This window comes from Eutrigla gurnardus (assembly GCF_963514095.1).
Source record: "Eutrigla gurnardus genome assembly, chromosome: 9".
In the NCBI taxonomy this organism is placed as follows: domain Eukaryota; kingdom Metazoa; phylum Chordata; class Actinopteri; order Perciformes; family Triglidae; genus Eutrigla; species Eutrigla gurnardus.
The window spans coordinates 19,905,642-19,929,600 of record NC_139923.1 but is presented as its reverse complement, the minus strand read 5'-3'; the positions used below and the strand labels follow the sequence as shown (position 1 = coordinate 19,929,600).

Sequence of the window (23,959 nt, the reverse complement as noted above, 5' to 3'; positions counted from 1 at the left end):
TGTCTCTTTTGTACTTTGTTTTGCTTGACTTCCCTTCCTTTGTAATTTTCCCCTCCCTTTTTCTGAGTCACCTGTGTTGTTTTAGTCCTGTCTCTCTGCTCTGTTTCCAACAATCCGTTTTTAGGCAGACAGAAAAAGAAGGTAGAGAGTGAAAGGGAGTGGCATGGAAGAAAGATCCCCAGCCAGCATTGAACCGGGGAAGTCGTGGTTAGTGGTTGGCCTATTCTGTGGTAAACCCAGCTGTCTCATTTCTTTTAAGGCTTTGCTTGGTGTATTTTATATTTTATTATCAACAAATCTAATAAAAAGACCAAAACCAACATTGGTTAGTCCGTCTATTAATACTTATTGATTCCCTACCCTGTTTGTTGCATTCAGCCCTGACCCCTGTTATTCTTACTTACTTACCACGAGGGAAATCTTTAAAAACAGGTCACACATTTATCGCTTCAACCAAGTTATTTACTTAAACAACACAGAAGAATAAACTATATCAGGGGTCAATTAATTCTATTAAGCGTTAGTCTTAAAAATATTCACTCTGACTGCAGAATCACCCATATAAATAGAAAATACAATCATGATCAATTCTAAGTGTATTTGCACATCCTTAAACTAACTGGCTATTATCATTCAGCATTCAATTTCTATTACATGCATAGTCCAGATACTGATTTCGGCTGCAGAAGCTCTCCAGTAGACATGGGTGAATAATTTAAAAGCCTCCGACGCTATTCACTGGGGTAAATTGCACATCCAGAGCCCCCATTCAGGTCTGCGGCTGCCCTCATAATAGAGTACTGATTGGCCCATTGGAATGATATATTCTAATTCCATTAAGGCATGAATGGCTGTATAATGGCAGTGTATGTGTGTGAATGTGGACTGCATCTGGACAAAGATAGTTATTTTTACTGCAGGCGACGTCTACGCACTTTGAATGTACCCTGTTTATAACCTTGACAAAGATGGACTTGGTTTTTCAGTCTGTGGACATTCCTTTGGTGCCACTGGCTGAAATTTTAATCATTTTGAAAGACACACAAGCAGATATGCACACACACACACACACGCACAGTCACCTCACAGTGGGTTGAGCAGATGCGCTGCTGTGACACGACTCGTCCGGGACAACCTGTCCCCGCGTTCCGCCAAATCTCTCCAAAACATAAATACGTCCCAGTTTTTTTCACAAACAACACAAATGTTCCCATTTCCTAGAATAAAAAAAACCCTCTCAGCCTCTGTATTACCTCAGCGAACATGTTAAAGTGTTTCCCAGGCCTTCATACATAGACACTGCTGAGGGGATGATAATTGAAGTGGATGCTCCCCTGTGGAGAAGTCATTATGATTGGTTCTGGCCTGACGAAGAGTGGGAGACCCCGCTTTCTGCTCATCTTACTCTCATGAGATAGATAAAGGCAACGCTGGCATACGCTTAGAAGCACAGACAGAAGCAGGCAGCAAGAAATGCATCGAATTACACTATCAGGGTGGCATTGTTTTGCTACATAACCATTTATCTGTGTTTTTTGGGGGGTTTCTTTGTGCTGTGGCGCTGTAACCCAACCCTTTGTAATTTATGAAGTCTTGGAACATAAACATTCAACCCCCTCCCTCTGTGCCCGGGATGGTGAGAGAGTCCAGCTAGAGGGCATTTCCATAAACACACCCACACACAAACACACACACACACACACACACACACACACAAATACAGTGAGGAGCGGGACCATAGGGATGAGTCAGACAGCCGTGGGCAGAGACTGGCTGGGTTATCAGGGTAAATTAATATGTAACAATGCCAGCAGTCTACAATTGAGAGCCGTTGCTTCTTCATATGACAACTATGAACAAAGACTAAGCAGACACAAAAACACAGTAGAAATAAAAACCCAGACAGTCCGGATGCAACCTCTGACAACCAGGTAGCGATCATCTCTTTTGTCTCTCTCTCTCTCTCTCTCTCTCTCTCTCCCGTTATATGCAGATTTATTGAAAATGTATTAATAGCCGTTAGTCCATTTTGAGGACAGCTGGCGTGAACTGATCCAACACAGTGAAGCATGTCAGAATCTCCCAGTATCTGTATGCCTTCATATGTATGCACTTTTGAATTTCACCTATTTTTATTACCAATTGCGAATCCCATGCGCCTTCATTTTTTGCGTGCTTGTTGACTGAAATGGGTCATTGTGCATCTAGCCTGAGGCATCAAGAATAGTGTTGTTTTTTCCTTCGCTCCTGTCAAAACGAGAGCTTATCACCTCACCGGATTTGAGGCAGTGGATTTTAAAGTAAAAATAACGGTGGCTGCGGAGGAGAACAAACGAACACAAACCGTACTTAAACTGTTCAATTAGGAGCGTGTGTGTAGTCATCTGCCTGTCAGGCTGTCGTTGCTTCCCATGAAAGCTGCTCTAGGTTCTGTCTCCTGAATCAGCAGTGGCTGTTAATCTCCGCCATCGCGATCTGAATTAACATCAAGATGCGCACATCACACACAAAACCAAAGGGAAATTAATTGTGTCCTTTGGTTCCTTTCCCAGTTCCTCCAGTATGTCATCTGCAAGACCTGGATGTCTGCACACTAAGTATATAAATAGCCCTCTGATATTTCCCATGTAGGCCACAGTCACTCACACACTGATGTGGGCCAGGGTTTTGAATAAATAATGCTTACTGGGGATTACCGCTGCAGATGATATTCTCCTCTATACTTGTCGCTTTAACACAATGTGTGTGTGTTTTTGTGTGTGTGTGTTTTCAGTGTGACATATGCAGTATCATGTCACTAAAGCCACTGGGGGTCCTCACTTAAAGACATGATATGGGGGATGGAAAAGGCTTATTTGATTGTTCATTTTGACTGGTGGCTTTAATCTGATTGACCCAGCATCAAATCACCTCATAACTCATAACCAAGCTAAATCATACTGGTTATAATTATACAGTGCAGGTTACAATGGCTAGCTAGGCCATACGACACATTAGCTGTTATATGTGTGACCCTACTGTACGTGTGTGCATATGTGCGTACCAAACATATGTGCACGCCTATGTACGTATGTGCATGTGTGTGTGTGTGCGTTGATCCACTCAAGTTGATCAGCTGATGGTTTCCGTATCGATGTGCAGAGGCAAACAGAGCACAGCGGTGAGTGATGATGGGAATATGACAGTAAGTCACTAGGTGCAGCTGTAACTCACGAGTCCAATAGCTTTAATGGACATGTAAAGACCACCGTGGTGGAAACAGGACTGACTCAGCTCTCCGTTTGTGCAACCACAATGATAAAACATCTCCACTGGAGCCGTTGCTAAAAGTCCACTACTGCCACAGCTTTGTGTGTGTGTGTGTGGTGTGTAGGGGGGGGGACCAAACAATTTCAACACTTTTTTGCATGCACCATGTGATAGGATGATCAATATCGGCATGCTTCTGTGTGCTTGACTGCAAAGGTGTCTGTGTGTGTGTCTGTGTGTGTGTGTGTGTGTGTGTGTGTGTGTGTGTGTGTCTGTGTGTGTGTGTGTGTGTGTGTGTGTGTGTGTGTGTATTCCCTCTTTGTGTCCTAGTCCAGACAGTGCAGGGAGAGAAAGCTGGATGTGGGATTTCGAAGATAATCTCCCAACCAGATGGCAAAACATCCCATATTCCTTTTGAGGTTCCCCACGTGATCCTCTGTAAGAGCTGAGCGTGTGTGTGTGTGTGTGTGTGTGTGTGGATGGTGGGGGTATATATGCTCACACACAATTATTATTGGATCACGTGACACAAGCGCGTATGCCAATAACAGCCGTAACGTCACATTAATCCAGTGACCTGGTTAAGCCCCCAACTGAAGGAAGTGAGTGTGGGAGGCTGGGAGGGGGAGCTGCCAGAGTCGGAGAAGAGGGAACAGAAGAGAAGAGGAAAAGACAAAGCGCGCTCCCTCTCCCTCTCTCACTCACACACACACACACACTCTCACACACACTCGTTCACATCCCGACAGAGTGAGAGTGTAGCTGAGCGGAGCAGAATGGGAAGTGTGTTAACACGGGGGGAAATAGAAGCAGAGAGAGGCACATAGGACCAGCGTGGAGCCGCTTAACATCACACACCTCTTTTCCTCACTCACACACCCACGCGCCGAGCTCGCGTGAAGCCCGGCTGCCAGGCTGGACGGGACGGCAAGGACACCCACCTCACACACTCACACACATGCTCGCACGCCCACGGACACGCACACTCTGGAGCGTACTATGGTGGTCCAGGGAGCAGTGACGCCCGGGAGGACCCGCCGGCTGATGCTTAAGCTGCCGGTGGGGACTCTGCGGAGGAACAGTGGAGAGAGGGTAAGACACAAGCTTCCCTCAAATTCCTCCTTCACACTTTCTCCCCCTCGCGTCTGACTTTGTCTCTCCCTCCTGTCTGTCCCTGTCTTGCTGTTGTGTGTGTGTGTGTAAGTGGGATTTAAAAAGGTTCTTGGCTAATCCAGGAGACGGTATTAGATTTGAATTGGTGGAAGGCAAGTCGAGAGCAAAGCTTTTAATCTCCACAGTGGACAATACTTCTCTGCGATTCTCTTCTTGTCAGTCCGAGTCTGTCAGTCTCTCCGGAGCTCAGTCCGTCTCTGTCACCGCTAACGGATCCCACCGCAGTCCTCGGTTTTCAAGGTTACGGGGGAAGTCTCTCCGTGGGAGAGCTGTCTTTGAGTGACGCTTGTTTCCACGCCACTGTCAACGCAATTGAACTGAGTTAGCTTCCTTTTTTTATCAAGCAAAAGTCACACGTAGCCTCGCCCTCCTGCCCGCCGGCTTTTTCGCACGCACACTGGGAATCCGTTTGTCTGTGGGGAGATCACAAGCTTCAGGGTTTTTGTGTTGTGTAAATCTGGTGTGGCGTGCGGTTGAAGACGGGAAATAACAGTTTTCCAGCGAAGCTTAAGACGTGGAATGTGTGTTGCAAAGTGAACCTTTATGTCATTCGTAAAGACAGGCTGTAACCTGCCGGGTGATTCATCTCATTTGCTCTGCCACAAAGTTGTTTACACCTCGAGGATGCTGTGTAGATAAAGAAAGTAGCGCTCAAGTTTGCAGCTGTGAGTGTATTCGTGTGTGTGATTCCCCATTGCATTCTTTCTGTGACGCACGCCAGCACTCTTGTGTCGTATATACACACTGGCATTAAGTGAATGAGATTTAAGTAGAGTGTGTGTACCGGTGATGACGGAGCTGGACTCACGACTCATCCAAACTGCTTTCCCCAAAATCACGAGTTGCTTATAGCATCATATCCAAATTTAATTTCATCTCCCTTTTAGAAAATGTTATTTTCCCCACTTGATGTAATGTGACTTTTAGTTTCATTAACATGTCTCTTTGAGTCAATGGGATTTGGGAGATTCGCTGGCCTCTTTGTAGTTCTCTCTTTGATTGAGCGTGTACACAGAGAGGATACAGTAACACACACACACACACACACACACACACATACTGCCCATGCTATCATAAATTACACAGCATGGCTTCTATATATCGGCTGAAAACAGCTTCCACTTTAATAAGCCGGGACATGCATATTCCCATCCTGCTGCAATACAAGAATAACTGCTATAACCTTCACATCACCTCAATGCATAAAACGCAACGTGGTTCCTTTGCTTCCGTAGTTGCACTGAATTAAGCAACTTCAGAGGTCTCAAACAATATAAGTTGAACTGATTAGCTGTGGTCTCACTGGCTGGCTGTTGCAATACTGCTTGATTAGAGGAAAGTGAATATTCACTGTCATTTTCAGAGAAGTAATTGCTACTGGTTGTTTGGCTAGTGTCATTCAAATCCCCCTAATTAATGGGGAAAAGCAGATTTTCTGACACAGGAACGGAAGGAGGTCTCTCTCTCTCTCTCTCTCTCTCTCTCTCTCTCTCTCTCTGCCATGATTGCACTCCCTTTCTCTGCTTCCCATCCTTCTTGCAGCCAGCTGTGTGCAGACAGTCCGAAGGGGGATTACTTGTTGTGATTTACATACGCTCACTCGCATTATTGTTCTGTTGTTCTGGGAAAATTACAGAATAGATGGTTGTGCACCAGCGTGCTGTGTAAGGCACTAAATATGTAATTATTTCAATAAAACAAAAGTTATCCATCAAACCACGTGGGCAGAAAACTGTTCAATAAATAGACGGAGATGATTTTACAGGAGAATTTAAATCATCAGACTGATACCTCTCCTCTGTGACAGCAGGTGGACGAGGCTTTATTGACCGGCCTCTACCCTAGGCTCTATAAAGGTCAACTGTCTCTTTGATTATGACGTTACCTGCCCATGTCCTCACTGAGCCACTGAAATACTTTAGTTTCTATACACATCTGCAGCTTTGTCCTGCTCTGACTTGTCATGTTAGATAACTTATTGCGTTATCGTCCAATCTCTGCCTTGCGCAACTGCACAAGCTGCACGGAGTAGTGTCAGCATACAGACACAATATTGACAATATCTGTATCTACAAGCAGCTGACTGGGCAGAGTGGGATGTTGTCGTGGAAATGTTTATTGTTGCAGGCTCAGATTCAGCTGAAAGCATTTTGCACACATCCTTCAGCATTTTCCATTGAACTTGCAGAGGTTCGCGGGTGCTCGTCCCGTCAAGTTAACGCTTTTCTCTCCCAACGATTAGCGTTAGTTAACTTGTTTGAAAGATATTTTCAAAATGGATTCTCCCAGAGTGGAAAAAGGCGGACCACCTTCTCATCTGTGCCCCGTCACTCATCTAATGCAGATGAATCACCTCATCCCTGTGTGCACTTTCTGATGGATGTGGGTTTCTATCACAGTTACTTGAGTAATATCTACAGGGAGATCGAAGACCGTCTTTTTTCACGGTTAACAGCTATCTGAACAAAACACGCCTCGTTAACTCCAGAACAATGGGAGAGGAGGCAAACTTGATTACTCCTTCTTCTCTGTGGAGCCTTCTTTTCGAATCCACATTCTCTCCTAGTCCTCATTGTGACATTGTGTCTTTATATCTGGACTTGTCATGCTTCTTCCCCCCTCTTCTGGCGCTTGCATATCTTTCATTACAGCAGTGTTGAGACACACGAAGAAATGTTTAGGATAGAAGAAAATGGGTGTTTACAGTATAAGAATATGATGACAAATTGTCACCTGTTGTGGGACGTTTTAAAACAGCTCTTCCAGGGATGTTTACTGTTTGGATTACCTCGATGAGCGTACTGAATTCGGATTAGCCTCCGCCTTTGTTATCTTGCTATCATGTTAAGCTGCTCAGTTCTTTTCTGTGAAATTAAGAACCAAAACAAAGAAACAAAACAGACAGGGGGGCGAGGAAGAGCGAGACATGTGTGTGTGTGTGTGTGTGTGTGTGTGTGTGTGTGTGTGTGTGTGTGTGTGTGTGTGTGTGTGTTCTAAACAGACATTTCAGATTTGAGGAGGTTGAAACGTTCTCCAAGGAAACATGTTGTTGTCAGGGGCACCGCGGGGGAGCGAGGGTTTAAAAGTGGGAGGGGTGGATCACTGTCTGAGGAAGCACATATAGACTTAGAGCCATGCACATTCAAAACACACATGAGCGGAATAGGAATGCAAACGCACAATAGCATGACTGTAATTCACCACCGTGGTGGGCCTGAGCGCTAGAAGCAGCCATGCAAGTGAGACAGGAATACTAATCGATCCTCGTTACCTTTAAACATCCCGTCTGCACGAATCAGAGAGAAGGTCAGCTCTGGACCCCGGCATTCTGTGGGTCAGGTTGATACTCTGCTTGTTTCTCATCAGCCTGATCTAATTGTCTCGACATTAGAGCCAGTATTCATTAAAGCAGCTGCCAGGACACCAAAGGAGCAACATTCAAAATTAGTCCCTGATCAGTTTTCTCTTATCGTCTTTCTGTTAGCACGTATCAGTTCTGAGCTTTGAGCTTTCGCCCCCAGCTATGCTCTTCTCTGCTCGGCTACAGTATTGATTCACGAGTTTCTCAACCTGCTTCTGTAGGTGAGAGAGCTGTGGTTGGTCAGTCCAATTAGAGAGACAAAGAAAAGGGAAAGTGGGGAAGAAAGGAATAGGTGGGAATAGCTGGAGCTAAAGGCTCCTGGAGGCCCCTCTCGCACCACACCCTGTTTGGCATGAAAGGGGACCCCCCTTTCCTCCCCAAGGCAGCTCAGAAGGAAGAATGTTTTTGAGCAAGGGAGGAAAGGGAGGAGCACGAGGGAGACTCCCACCCTCCCCTCCACCCTTTCTCTTTCATCATTCTCTGCTATGATTTTTTTTTTTCTGTCTTTTATTCCCCGTCCAAAACGAACCCGCAGACCTAAAGACACATGCACACTGCACACAAGTTCAAAGTAAATCCGAACGGAGCACGATCAAACAATGAAGAGATGATCTCCTATTGACTGTGAGTGAAGGCTGAAGGCAGTGAGCTGTTGATAATGTGTTCTCTCTGTGGAGACAGTTTGCTAGCAGGGTAGCTATGGGGAGAGCGGATTCCTCCGTCCTCTGTCCAACATCTCCCCCGTGGATGAACGGATGTGATGTACTCATCCTCCGCCACCTTCATGCAGAGTTCAGAATGATTCCTACATTATCTCGGCTTCAGTCTTCTCAGAAATGACTGTGTGGTATCCTTTCAAGTAAGAGGGAGACAGAGCAGAGAAAAAGATGAGTGTGGGCTGATGGGAAGGAGTATGTTGGATTCCACCCCCTCCAACCCAAAACAGGATGTGGAGACCCCAAAATGTTCCTCAAATATCCCAGCACAATCTGTGCCCTTTGTTAGACAGAGATAACACGACGCAATAAGAACGGGGGCACTGTCTGTGACTCACTCACATGAAGGGGTTTATTCATAGTTTGTGTGTGTGTGTGTGTGTGTGTGTGTGTGTGTGTGTGTGTGTGTGTGTGTGTGTGTGTGTGTGTGTGTGTGTGTGTGTGCATGTGTGTGTGTTGTATATGTGTTTGTGTTAATCCTGCTTTTACATAATAAGAGGAATACGAAGGAGATTTGGGGAGAAAAAAGTAAAATAAACTGTCTTGAAGATGTTATGGGAGTGTGTGTGTGTGTTTGTGTGTGTGTGTGTGTGTGTGTGTGTGTGTGTGTGTGTGTGTGTGTGTGTGTGTGTGTGTGTGTGTGTGTGTGTGTGTGGGCGTATACGAGTGACAAAGAAACAGAGCGGGAAAGGGTTAGAGTGAGGTGCAGTCTCTTGTTTCCCCGTGGGTGTACTGCAGTAACATAGTAATCCTCATTAATATTTATCTGCCAGGCAAAGTGGAGGGAATGATTAGCTGGAGAGAGTGAGAGTGTGTGCGTACGTGTGCGTGTTTTCTTGAGTGCACACCCCTTTGTGCACGTGTGTTTAACATATTACAGCATATAACACATGATCTAGGTCAACTTCTGTACTTAAGAGACTAACAAGTCCGGATGCTTCAAAGGTTTTGTTTCATGGGGGTTTGTCTTTGCGTGCATGCACAGCAAACCGTATTTTTAATCATTCCAAGCACACACTTGAAAACTGAATCTCGTACACATACATTCTCACACACACACACGTAGACATAAAGAAGCCCCCTGCTTTCAAGCGCCTCCCGAGCCACATAGCGTTTTGTTATTGATTTTCCAGCTTGCACCTCTAATACAATCACATTAAACTAAACTGATCGGAATTGAATTCCAGACTTGGTCTATACACATATGCCACTTATAATCTCTGTCACAGTGATGCTGGAGTGTGTGTGTGTGTTGCAAATGAGCCTATAAGAAAAATGAAGCCCGGTTTATTTTCAGAAGTAGTGCATGAGTAGTACCTGCACAGCTGTTCCTGTATGTCATGCACTTTCTGCTGTCTTTTACACAACAGTTTTGGTGAATTTGCGCACCGTAGGGCCTCAGCTGAGAATGTTCTTGTGAATTTATAGTATCTGTGACCCATTTCCCTCCACTGCTCTCTCCCCTCGCTCCCTCTCTCTGACTTGCCGGCACTCTAATATAACACGCCTGAGCGGAGCCATGAGAGCGGCAGGAAGATTGAGAGATAGAGAGAGATATGAGGGAGAGATAAAAGAGGAAGAGCGAGAGATTGAGTCGGGAGAAAGTCAAAGTGTGGCAGAGAATACCGAGAGCAGCAGATGGAGTAGAGAAAGTGTGCTCCTTTTGCACTTTTCTGTCGGCGTCAGGAACTCACAACTGTCTGGGTTCCAGGTTTGAAGTTTAGTAATTATCAATGTGTGGATGAATAGCCTACATGTGAGAAACAAGGCGGATAGTGTCTTCTTCTGTCTGTCTTATTACCATGGTAACAGTCGGCCAGCTGACACTGACTGCTGACTGTTTACATCACAGGGCCTGTGTGACCTTTCCCAGGATTCAGCGGGACATTACGCACAAAAAGAATCATGGGAACAGTGCAGTGTCATACCCTAACCTCCCGCCTCTCTCCCTAGCACGACAAATATTAACACCCCACATAAATTACAGTGGCTGACAGGTGAACGTCTCCTCGTATGCCAAACCTTGATTAATTTTGGAAAGCTCACACTATAGAGATGCCGCACATTCCTCGTGGGTTTCTCAAGACGCCACTGAGTAAAAAGGAACGTGAGGCCACATGATAGAGGGATGGGAAACCGGTTGGAGCATGTGGTCGGTGAAATTAAGTAAAAAGATGCAAGCTTATTGCATTATTGGGGATGAGGATTTCTGTGCGGTGAGCCTTCTGCAATCCATTCAATTAGCCATCTGTGGAAAATACAAAAAGGGACATACAGCAAGAAAGGAAAATAGAGAAGATAAAAATAATAATTGTCATATTTACTTTGGGAACTAGTTAATTAATGTCATGGTAGGTATTTACTCAGGTTCATGTTGACATTCACAAACATCATATGAGCATCATACAGCAGTTTGTATACACACATATATACACTGCAGTAGGCATGACCTCTTGCATCGATAAACTCCTCCATGAATCAGAGTGGGCTACGAGGGACCATTTAATCCTCCAACAGTCAGATTGGGTTTGGTATAAGATGGAGAATTACTGTACAGTACAGAGTTATTGCATTTCCTATTGATCAAGGCTTTCTGGGGAAAGTGGAAAAAATGAACCGGTTTGGCGGTATAAAACCTTTGGGTATTTTAGCTTATTATTTTTTGTCAACGTTCAGACCCTCCTATATTTTTTTGTGACCCAGAAGATGAGGAAATGGCTGCTGAAACCAATATCACACATGAAACACAGACCATTGATCACTTAAGCTGTATTGTTTTAGCAGCGCTGTTAAGCCAAGAGTTTATCACAGACTGGCAAGGATACACACAGATTGTAGGCTTGGCACAGGTCGTATGAGGGGGTTGTATTGCCTCCATGTGGCCATTGTTGCAAATGTAAGATAAGCTTCACTGTGGATTTCAATTTCAAATAAACAAGTTTGATGTAATCAATCATGTTTATGTGTTTGTACATTCTGTGCAAGGATAATGTGGTGTATCACATGGGTTGTTTTTCTTGGGGTTTTTTGGAAGAATTTTGACAGGTCAGGTCAGGATACTCCGGCCTGGGAAAACTGGCTCAGAGGACAAATGTCTCCTATTAAAAAAAACAAACACATTCTGGCTCCAATCCCAGTGCTATTAATAACGTTTGGAGACCAAATATCCGGGTTTTACGTACGTACATACTGTTTGGCTGTATGTCATGTCATAAGCGTACAGATAGTGTGCAGTCTGATCAGGTGTGAGGAGGTGTGCAGCCTATAAGTATGCTGCACTCTTTATGAAAATTGATACTGCGAAAGAGAGTGCTGTCGTCTGTTCCTCTTTCCAGCACTGGACCGATTTCTCTCTCCAAGTGAGCTGCAGTATGAGAGAGCGTATCACTTTAAAAACAACTATCAGCGAGGGAGACCAAGAGACCGGCTGCATTTCCTTAGTGGGAATGTTTGTGTTTGTGGCGCACAGACCAACGGACGGAGGGTGCAGTGCCTCGGTGAGAAGAAAAGAGAGAGGAAGGGAGGAGGAAGAAGAGAAGGAGTCAGCAGAGACCACTGACTGTGTGGGACTGGGACAGAAGGGCCAGCAGGGTTTGACCTTGAGGAGACATCAGACGGCTGAATCCCAGAGAGGACAGAGAGGGACAGGGGCGGAAGAGACTATCTGGTCTCTCTGTGGTTTACCTCTGAAGATGACCCAAATATCGAGCTGGTATCAGGAGGACAATAAAGGCTGGTTCCTTCTAATTACCATGGGCCTCTGTGGATTTTGGCTGTAATGGCGTGCCTTCGCAAGTAAGGGTTTCTTTATGTGATACCTGTGGATATCGACATACTGCGATACTGTATCTCCGGAGTTATGGCTCTCACCAGAGAGAGCTTGTCGTCAAGGAAGTAATGGAGGCGGTCTTGTTGGGCTTAGACGAGGCGGTCTGCATTCGGCAGGGTCTACTGTGGACTCTCACCTCAACAGCCCTCCGACGCCTTCGTGTGCATGCCAGGAACTTTCCTGCACCCGCGCATCTCTTTCACACACACAGGTGTGTTTCAAGGCCATTATTCCAGGTAGGCTGCACCGCACATACACAAAAAATACCCGACATAAACTAGATGTGCATAGCATTCAAACATGCACCTTTGGGATTTATTGCAAATTTAATCTAGGAATACTTAATTCAGCAATTACATTTGCAACCGCCTATTATCTGCAAGCTGTGCCATCTGTGTATCCGGTATAAAAAAGAGGAATTATAAATGAATGATTCCACACTTGTGTCGAGGCTTGGCGTGAACAGATGATGTGCTGTAGGCCAGGTATGTCCTTCAGGCGATAGATGGGGGGGCCAGAGACGGGGGGCAGGGTTAAACATGACTGATCTGTGTCACGGAGGACGGAACTGGGTTAGATGTTTTTCGACAGTGTTCCTGCCAGTGAAATGGGGCACATATGCTGACATTTTTAACACAGGTGCACGCGGAGTGTTGTCCCGCCAAGTCCAGAAAAACACAGCTTTGTTTTATGTTGTTGTCCTTGTGCGGCGTATTCTATTGTAGTGGTCTTTGTACTCAGGATGCAGAGCCTTCATAGGAAGTTGTGTCGCTAGGGCCACTATGGAGGAGTCGGTAACTAGGCTGTTAAGCTGCTAAGTGTTTCTATGGATATGTGAAAGGCTGATACTTGCACACAAAACTAGCGCAGACACTGTTTTATTGGCCGTCTGGTCGGTCACCATGCCTCCATGGCCTTACATGTTTAATCGGACTTGATGCACTAAATGTGTCTGTGTACTTCAAAAGAACAGTTTCACCAGCAAATTAATTGTTTTAATTGCTTAATTAAAAGCAACTGTGTTTTGGGGTCTTGTGTTTTGCCTAGCTGTGATTCAGCAAAATGGTTGATCAGTATTCTGTTCGCCTTATCTGAATCGTACTGAGGGCTTTCATGGCGCCATTAGTATTCCCCAGGCGTCTCACCTGCCCTGTATGCAGCTGGCACCACCAGGACAAACTCGCAGAGAGAGACTCGGGCCTGTTGCGAGATAACAAAGAGCACACACTATACAGTATAGCACAAAAATCATCCTACACTATCAGTGGAGTAACTACACACACTAACGCCTCACATGTGTGCCTTTTCCTGTCCCTTTGCTCTAATTCCTTTATTCTCAAGGGGAGAATGAGCTGGATTGTTATTCCAACTTTTGTCTTCAGATGTGTTTTTATGTAGCTCCTAAGTTTAAGCATCCTGAGGGAGGACAACACAATTAGAGGAAACTGAAATAACATACCAGACCCCCCTAGAACAAGCCGCTCCTTAACACCCCCTCCTGGTTTAGAGGAGCACAAACTCCGAATGAGGCCACACTAAAACATCTTTCAAACCAGGGTGTTTTTAACACTTTCCCAAACATCCTCTGTACGAGTGCTTTGATGAGCTACAAATGATATTTCCCCCTGGTCGGATGAAGTGGTACGGTCCAAGGTGAAGCTGCTAATAGTGGAGGGAGTTGCAAAATAAGGGAAGGAGGGGGTCAGTGTGTCAGGCTGCAGGATGGGGATATCCCTGGCTCAGTGCACTGCCTCTCTGCCCGGCTTCCTCTATTACTGTTAATGAGATACCCAGCCTTACACAACTGGCAGACACACAATAGAGAGAGGGGGGGGAGGGAGAGAGAGAGAAAGAGAGAGGATTAACTGGTTCTTTATATTTTATCAACCTGTTTTCACTTACTCCTATTCCACCGTTTTCTTTCATACTGAAATGAAAATACTGCTACTTCTCCTAAACCTGTTCCCCATGTCTTTTTTTTCCAGCACCCGATTTTTGCTCCCACCCCCCTACTTAAATTACATCTCCATTTCTCTCTACTCTCTTTTAAACTCTCACTGGAAAAGACATCCATCACCAGCAGCCATACATTCTCAATCAGGACACCAGCCCAGATATTTTACTGCGCTCCAGTGTGACACATACGTCCAGGTGATCATTTTATGCTCTGCCTGTTTTACGTTACAGCAACCAGCAGACTGCAACATTTGTGAAACGCTGCTTGCTCACAGAGATGCACGCTCATGTCTCGTGGGAAAACGCAGACATGTTCACACTTTTTCGACATCAACAGTAATATTGACTCAACAGCCTCCAGTCACACATTTTCCACGGGTGGTATGACCCTTTAAACAGGGTTAGTACTGTCAGACATGTGAGGGCAGTGCTCTGCCGTGCTGTGTTAGATGGTGTTTCTGGGTAATTGTTGCACGGTGTCATTTCTTAAAGAAGCAATATATGATATCCAGGCTATTAAAATAGCAAAGACCTATGTGTTAGCACCGTTAGTTCTGTCAACAATCTGTCATAGTTTGTACTGTAAGCGCCAATAGCACTGTGAGCTATGAGCCGCCAGCTAAGGCGCCGCCATGTTGAGAGCTGCTCCCAATGCTCCCAATCTCACATTATGCACCGTTTGGTTGGTTTCCATTCGCATTGATTTCATCTGCTCACTTGCTTCCCCTACCAGCCCCCCTTCTTACCACCGACCCCATCCCAAAGGCAGGATATCCTGCGTGGAGAAGAAGCGGGGTAAGACTATAGCAAACACAGGTGGTTGGACTTCCCCAGAGTTGCAAGAATTCCTTATTTACCTGCAATCATTTACAGTCCTGCAACTCACAAGACTTACTAGAAGCCATCATTTTGTTGCGAAGAATGTGAAGTGGCATGTAGTTAAGCAAAACTCATCCTCAGTGTGTTCAACATCCTTGTGCCCTAGATAGACCACGTTTATTTCCTGTTATCGCGCTTGCTAATAACAGTAGCTGACGGTAAGCTGGTTCTCCTCTGTGTTGAATAAAGAGCCAAGCTGTTTCCTAGCAACTCAATTCAACTGAACACTTTTAGACATATTTCAAATCGTGCATTATGTCACATCTATCAGACACAATTATTAGACTGGTCTGTTAGCTTGTAGGCTCTACTTCATCATATTTAGGAATGAGGCCCAGGCCAGTTTACTCCCACTGAGCTCATCTGGTCCTGTTTCCTGTGAGAATAGCTCTGTCACTGATCATATTCCTTTCCCACTGATGATATCCAGCCCATCGTGATACGAAGCAGAGATGCAGCAGCGCAGGTCTAAAATAACCAAGATACACAATCCCCCTTCTGTCTAGGAGCTGGATCACTTGAATCTGTTCCGTTGCTTTGGTTTTTGGTCTGATAAACTGTGGGCTCTGAGTCAAACCATGGTGTTTTCAAGCAAGTAGTCTTGGAAGAGCGGTCCACTGTGATTGCCAGCAGCTCCCCTGAATCAGGATGTGATTGTACTCAGTTCAGGTTGTTAAGTCTCTGCTCTCATGTTCAATATATCATCCATTTGTTCTCGTATTCCACTGGAGCAGATGTCAATAACTAGTCTCATAACAGGCAGGCAAATATCCAGAAGGGGAAGTATGTGTGTCCTCGCTAATTCCCAGCCTTATTCCCCCTTTTTCCCTGTTTTCCAGCCAAGTAATTATTGGATGGAGGTTGAAGTTGAACTTGTGACTTCCTACTGAAGAATTTGATCACTATCCCTGTCTGGCAGCCATCTTTGTACTCCTTGCCAAAGTCAGGATCTGTATGTGAGAAAATATTTTCCCAGAGCCGAGAGAGACGTTTGGTCATGGGAGGGGTAGAGGGCCAGAACAGACAGTGTATCAAATTTTTCCAGCTCTTTGTTTGTTTGTTTTTTTTTTCCTGTAATTTTCTCATTTGTTTGCAACTAGCCGGAGGCAAGTTTGTGTTTGATATCCCAGAATAGACGCACACACTCAAACACACAAATAACCATCTGTAGATTCTGTTGGTGGTTGAAGCCGTTTACAGTGTCTCCCTGGGGATCAGGGCTTATTTGCATAGTGGGTCTGGAAAACATTTCCAGCGCTCCATTCCCATGTTTATCAAATACCCAGTGTGTGAGTGTTAATTTGTGTGTGACAGAGAAAAGGGAAGAGGGGGCCAGGCTTGTTGACGTCGGAATTTAAAGAAAAGGTTCCCTTGGAGAAAATTCTTTCTCACCACTCCATGAATAATAAATTAGTGCTGGACGATACTGGAGCAAAATTGACATTGTGATATCTTTTTTCTGCAATATATATTGTGATATGTAAAAATGACAAGAATTTCCACCCTACATTAAAAAAAAAAATAAGTAAAATGCACCAATTTGATGCATTTTGAGAACTAAATTAAGAGGCTAGATCTGTAAACAGTGTTGTGCTCTAGTAAAAAAAAATGTATTCATTGTATTGATATGAAAGCAAAAAAGTAGTCGTAGTGTGACATGTGACCAACATCACACGTCCTGTAATGTGATTATGCGCATGTTCACATTGCAGTGTTGAATCTCTATCATTCATTTTGCGTTAATATAAATGTTTTAGGCGTCTCTTGGTGATTTCCGAGCTTGTTACATATGTTATATAAAGCACGACACCCCTCCTCCCTCATGTGCCATGTTATTTAGTTACTGTGCACCATAAGCTTCTTAGCCAAGCTGGAATCTAATTTCCCTGGCAATGTGCGAATATGGCGCACTACTTTATAGGACAGCCATTCGCTTGATTAATTACAGGCGTTTGCATGCTTACATGCTCACTTCCTCACACGCGTACCACACAGTCATCCCAAAGGACTCCTCTGATTCTCTGATTTAGGGCAGGGTTATTGAATAAAACAGGATATCACCTACTTTGGCATAGCAATGCTACAAGGGATATTCATGATATAAGCCTTAGTGACAGTGTTTTTAATTTCACATACATTTTTTGCCTGATATAAACTCTTGCAGGTATCGGTTGCCATGTTGGATACTATTCAGATGCTAAACAGGATAAAACACAAGATTGCAATGCCTTCCCGGTGTATTTATTGGGCCATGGTTGAGTGACCAACTTGATACATCTGGCTGGTATCCCTCTAAATCCTCTAAGTGTGTCTGAGTCGTGGCCAGAGTCACAAGTGAGTGGCCAGAGCGGACACGATATAGGGTTTTTGGAGGTGGTCCCCTTGTATTGAGTGAAGTGATAGGTTTAACTGTGGCATTAGTGATGGGGATATAGGGGCTTATAATGTTTTAAGTTCATAGGTTAGGGCCTGAGTATAGAATTGTAATCCTGAAGGATTACTAGGGGAATCTGGTGAATATCTGAGGAAATCCCTCTCAGGAACTCCCAGATCCTCTGTTTGTATAGATATTATATCCTCTTGCAGAGTGGCCATGTGTTTACCGAACAGAGGCTTAAAGTTTTGTGTGTGTGTGTGTGTGTTCAGATATGAGTGAGGAAATATCATAATTTCCTTGAATAAAAGCATAACATTTTAAGACTAGAGCCTCCTCACCAGTAATAATCTGACCACACTATGTTCTCCTATAAAGACCATTTACACTATCAGTCACATTAATGTTGGGAGTGGGAAGTATGATGGATGCATGTTCAGACAGGATAAGGCTTAGGTTCTTTGGGGGGGCATGGTCAGCCACTATAATACGTCACGACAGACATCATTTTGAGATCTCAAAGGAAGAAGTAATGTGCGCACGCTCACATAGGCCCTGTGACTCTACGTTGTCTGCATTTGTGTGTGTTTGTTGGAATGTCGAGGTACACACAGAACAATCATTCAACAAATTCAACCTCTAAAGCTTCAAAAGTTCTCGTCTGTAACCGTGCCATGATTGATCGGGTGTTTTTATTTACTGAGTAAAAGCTTTCCACCTCCTACCTCCAGGTTCTGGCTCCAACCGAGGCAAAATGGAAGTCATTCAATACCTTTACAATGACGGGATTCCCTTTGGACAAGAGGAATTGCACACACACACACATGCACACACGCACACACACACACACACACACACACACATACTTGCCAAAGGGCTCTCCCTGCAGATGAGCGGGGTCATTTTTCATTACCCTGGCTCAGAGGAATCAAGTGTGTAGTAATGGAGCACAGTCACATTGAGCCAAAGCAATGTTTGGGATAAATCCCGACTGCAGACCACAGTGGAGGCAGGCTGCAGGACGGAGCCTGTGGAGGGGCATAAAGCTCTTTTTCACTCCTCTATCTGTCATTAGAATACCTCAGACTAGGTCCTGGGGGAAGATGAGAGAAAGGTCTGTGGCTGCAGCCTGTTCACGCCGTCTGCTCTTATCTCGCTTTGCTTCTGTTTCCTTTGGTCTGCCTGCCTCCAGTTTATTCCCACTTTCTGTCCTACCTGTCTGCTCTAACCTTTCAGTCTCTGTGAATCCCTGTCTGTATGTGTGTGTCTGTGTGTGTGTGTGTGTCTTTGTTAAATTAGTGTATGTTGACTTTATATATATATAGCAAAGTATTCCCTTGTCTTTGCCACCCAGGGATTATGATACTGTTGTCAACTGGATTAGATCTCTGAGGGAAAAATTCATTGCATGCCTTTTGACTTAAGATTTACACCCTTGGGTGATAACTTTGCTTGTTACAGTGTCTTAGCATTGTCTTACAGTGCTTCCTCCTCTTAGTGCCCTACATTTCTGGTGGACTATGCATGGGAGAGACGGCTAGATCCCCCAGAAAGTTGTCATGACAACTTTTGTTAGCACTGTAGGTTCGAGAGCAGGGGGGAGTGAAGCTGGTCAAACGTGATCGTGTGAGTGTGTGTGCGTGTGTGTGTGTGTGTGTGATGTGTGTGTGTGTGTGTGTGTGTGTGCGTGTGTGTGTGTGTGTGTGTGCGTGCGCTTGACAGCGCAGGTTGTGTCCATGCCTCTCAGCTAAAGAAGTAACTGCTTTTAAAACCTAAGAGTTATTATGTGGATGGAAGCTTACCAAGCTCCTGCAAAGCCGGTGCCTGAATGATGTTGTTCTGTGGTTGTCTCCCTAATTAGCCTGGAGGGTCTTTGGAGCCCCTGAAGGACACCCGCACACACCCACCCACACACACATACACACACACACACACACACACACACACACACACACATAAACCCAAGCACACACACACACGGCAAAATTAACGAAGAACAGAGAGGATTTGGGTGCATTTAACCCCCTTTCTCCTCCCTCCCCTGCTGTTCTGGTCTCGGGGTGCATGTTTAAGAGGCTAGCGGAATACAATAGTACTGTGACACACACACACATTGCATTTCGCAGATAGGACTGTTTAATATTCAGTCTGCTAAATAATTAGAGTGTTTAGTATTCCATTCACAGGATAGGGGATAGAGGCCACACAGTGCCCTTGAGTTTAGGCCACAAGCGCTGGGAGTGTATGTGTGTGTGTATCTGTTTTTGGCAAACTGAAAGAGAAACAGAAGAAGTAGCAAAGATAGGTCAGCTAAGGGAGGTCAAGGATGAAGATTCATCAATCAACAAGGTTCAATTGGTTCACAGGCACTAAAAGAGAGCATGGACACACACAAACTGTATCCACTTCTATAGAGGATACTGTCAGCGGTTCAGAACCAAACACCCCGTGCTACGTCACTTTGTCCTCCTGCATGCATTGCCAGGAGTATCAGTGAACACAGGGTGATTCAGGTCTACGGTGATTTCTCACTATGTCAATTATAGATGAAGAGAGGAGGCGGCCGGGTAAAAGATCCTTCCCCTGTGAACGGCTCACACACGGACACAGACACACACGGACAAGCTCGATCCTAGAAGATCGACCCCCATGATCACCAAGGCTGTGTTCCATTGAGATAAAAGTCCCGAAGACATGACATCACTCCTACCTATTTGTGCTGAACCTCTCTGCACTTCTTGTTTGGCTGTTGGCGCTCTGGCTCCCCCTCTGGCTTCTATCGCTTTGTCCTCTGTCCTTCCTCAGAGGCTACTTATTGAATCACCTCATATCCATTTCATCCAAAACACAGGAGTAGATGTATGGCCACGTTTTGTCAGAGGCACACACAACCATTGTGCTTACAAAGGACAAAGCCGACCAGGAAAAAGCAGAGACTGAAAGGGAGGGAATCATAAACCGTGGAAGAAAGGCAGCATGTCCCTCCTTTGGGAAATATGCACAGTGCAATAATCCCTTTTGACTATTTTGAATACAGCTCATCCCCATAAAAAAAAAAGTAAACATGAGTGTGCAAAACCATTCAAATTCTTGGTTGCATGGAAAAAGTGGCCAGTGGTGACTTGCTCTCGAACTGACTGTGGCGCAGCATCATCGCACTTTGCCCATGAAAGGCTGTTATTTGCTTGGATGTCATCAAGGGAGACATTTGCTGTGGTTCTGTTTTAGAGGCTTTCTGTATTAAATATAACTTCTCTATAAATGTTAATGCACATGTTTGTCTATTTGACCCAGTTTGTTTTTCTGCCGCATAGTTTTGGCATCAGTGAAACAGAAACAAACGGTACAGTATGTATTGGAAGAGGAAGTGGAAGAAAACAAATGAGTAAAGAAGAATGTTAACATAAAACTAGTGGCTGAGCAGCATAGGAGGGTCTATTTAATGGATAGGTTACTAGTTGTCAGCTGAGGATGAGATTAAATTACAGCACAAGATAATACTCCATTACTCACTGTTACATTAATGACATAGCTATGCTGGGTATTCCAAAAATGCATTATTTTGGGAACAGGCAATGTGACCATTCAGACAAGAACGAAAATAAGAATTTTCAGACCATGAAGCATTTTTCAACTTAGATTGTTGTGTTATGACTACAAGACATATTCAAATTGAATGTAGCAATACAAAATATTATAACTGCCTTTCTGTGTTATCTTTGCCCCTTTTATTTTTCTTTCTCAAACAGTCATTCTATCTAAAGAGCAAGTGGCTCACATTTTTAATTTTATTTTGAGGACATCCCGTGTCAGTTTCTGTTGCATACATTCCCACTGATGTTTAGGTAGCAGACTATAGATGTGTAATTCACATGTAAGAAGTCTTTTGTACATGCCCGCACACACACACTGGGGATCAAGGCTCCTCTGGATAGATGACAGCAAAGCTGAACTGAAGGCAGAGATGGATTTGTGTAGATTCAGCACAACTGGGGTTTGGATCACACAGAATCTACTATAAAACATGACTTCTGATGTCTTTATCATTCCTACTGAAACACCTCAAAGCGATGCTCCCTGTTAAAACGACTATTTGAAATCCATAAGCATGTCAATCTGTCAGTTTTTGAGAAAGTTGTGATTCTGTGTAAAAAAAATATGGGGAAACCTCCCCTGAAAAAAGGAGAAAGATTTGGGGAGAAAGCAATGGTGCTTTGTAGTAAAAAAAAAAGGGAACAAAGCAGAGTTGGCTACAGAAATATCTCCAGTTTGTTTGAAGTGCCAGTGTGTTTCTGATTTTAAAAACGCCCTAACTAGAACCACATTTCAGTCCCAAAGTCACTCGCGGGCAGGGAGGGTGGAGCTCACGGACACACACTCATACACACACATACACACTTGAACAAACAAAACAGATCTCTCCCAGTCAGTCGTTTCTCTAGACATTCCTGGCTGCCTTTCCATGACCCTCCCTGCTCCGTCTCACTTTGCCGCTGCATGAAGCAACTGGATGGGGAAGATGGATTCGCCCCTGCTATTATTTTTCCATCAGGTTTTCGATAACCCATTCGACTAGAACCGTAGAGCGCGGCGTGTTTTGCCGAATCTTGTGTCGTAATCTAATCTGCGCCACATGCAGACACTGTTACATTAAAACTGACATGGAGTCATAAAGCCCATTCAGCTGCAATGATCTTCGCGTCATAAATCACCGCAGGACTGCTTGTGTCAGACCAAGCTCGCTCTCAAAGTGACATGTTTAAGAGTGTGTGTTTGTTTAGTCTCCGTAAATATGGGCGAGATGCAGACAAAAGCAGACAGAGCCAGGGAGCGTGGAGTGTGTGTGTCAGTCTTAACTGCCTACCGCAGCGTCCCACAGTCAGGGTTAAAGAGAGATTCTCCATCTTGCTTCAATTAACCGCTCAGCACTGTTTATATCACATTCCACCAATATAGGTTACCTTTTCCAACGCAGACCATCAACCCTGTCCCCCTGCTCGACCCTAAAACCTGACTCTAATACCCACCGCCTGTTAAAACCTGCCTCACCCATCCAGATCTTTCCCCTTTGGAGCCCTACTCCATAGAAATACACCAGCTCAGCACCTCATTACAACCACACCTCAGCCAGGAATAGAAGCCCACTGGCTCCATAACGAGGCTGGGCCCAGATATGTCACACCTACAAGTGTTTCTCACCTTGTGCTTCTCGGAAACACTCTCTGCAGGTCATGGAAAGGTGACCATCTTCAGGGAAGCTAAGGGGCATGAGCATTGGATTGAGTGCTCACTAAATCGCAGTTTGTTGTTGTTCCTTCCTGTCTCGCTTCCTTTCTTCCTTCCTTCCTTCTCGTCTCTGTGAATCTGTCTCCCTCTCATTCAGCTTCCCTGCAGCTCCTCACATCCAGTCCAAACAGGAACAATCATTCATAAACTCATGTAGTTTAAGTGTTCAGGATGTTCCTATACTGTATCCCCCCCCTCCTCTCCTCTTCTGTCTTTGTCAGTTTTACCCCATTCCCCCACTGCCTGCATTGTTCCTCCTTTTCTCTCCCTCCCTTGCATTGGTCAAACAACAGAGCTCTTGTTATAGCAAACTGAGGAAGTTACCAATAAACGGAGATATGTATTTGAGCGGAGAAAGCGGACGGGTGTGTGTATTAAAGCCAAAGAAAGAGTCATCTGGAGATGTTTAAGTTGGACAGGCCAGTTTCCGGTGTCTGGAACAGGCCAAAAATATCCAGAAACAGAAAATCCTGCAGGGAGGGAAAAGGATACACCTCCTCGTTTCTCATGTGACCTTCTTCTACATTCGGCAAACTAAGCTGAATTTTTGGGGCCAGGCAACAAAACAGTTTGAGCCAAGCGCATTCAATTTTAATCGCATCTCCGTATTTCTGACGAGTCCTGCAAATTTATGATTTGGAATCGCATGTTGTATTTCAAATATGGTGCCAAAACAAACTGTATTTATGAGCACAGACTATCTGAAAAGCTAAGCTAGTATAGACAACAAATGGACCCCTCATGCTGACAGCTTAGCGAAAGGTGTACTACACGTGTGTGCATATGTGCTACATGTGGCCTCACACTGTTTTCATAACGTGGGATACTCGTGTTGTAGTACAATAAGAGAAAACAGACTAGCCTACACTTGAGTCATTCAGACTTTATTGACAGTAGCTAAAGGCTTAGCCCTGCCTTCAAAGCACACGTTAGTGTATTATTTATGGTACCAAAAAAACTGGACACATTTTTGTGATCTGAACTCGGCGGTTACAACGGCTGCTGCTCCAGCTGCGTAAGGTGAACAGAAGTGCCCAATTTAGGTCATACCAAAAAGAGAAAAGAAAAAAAAAAAGTCAGTCTAACGGCTGCAGTGGACTGAAGACCAGAATTCATTCAAGCAAGCCAAGCCTGAG

General features: G+C 44.7%; 1 protein-coding gene across 10 annotated transcripts in view; it reads left to right on the top strand.

The window, feature by feature from the left end:
• Positions 1-23,959, top strand: part of frmd4a (FERM domain containing 4A) — a 96,437-nt gene that overhangs the window by 38,017 nt on the left and 34,461 nt on the right. For 3 of the 10 annotated variants that reach the window (XM_084018457.1, XM_084018455.1, XM_084018458.1), the window contains exon 1: positions 12,382-12,564. The exons of 5 other annotated variants lie outside the window; for them this stretch is intronic. In XM_084018457.1, the coding sequence (XP_083874583.1) occupies positions 12,397-12,564 (168 nt within the window). In that variant the 5' untranslated portion in view covers positions 12,382-12,396. Of the gene's footprint in view, positions 1-3,961; positions 4,342-12,381; positions 12,565-23,959 lie in introns of those variants that run through there. 2 more of the 10 variants (XM_084018460.1, XM_084018459.1) reach the window with 2 other exon arrangements.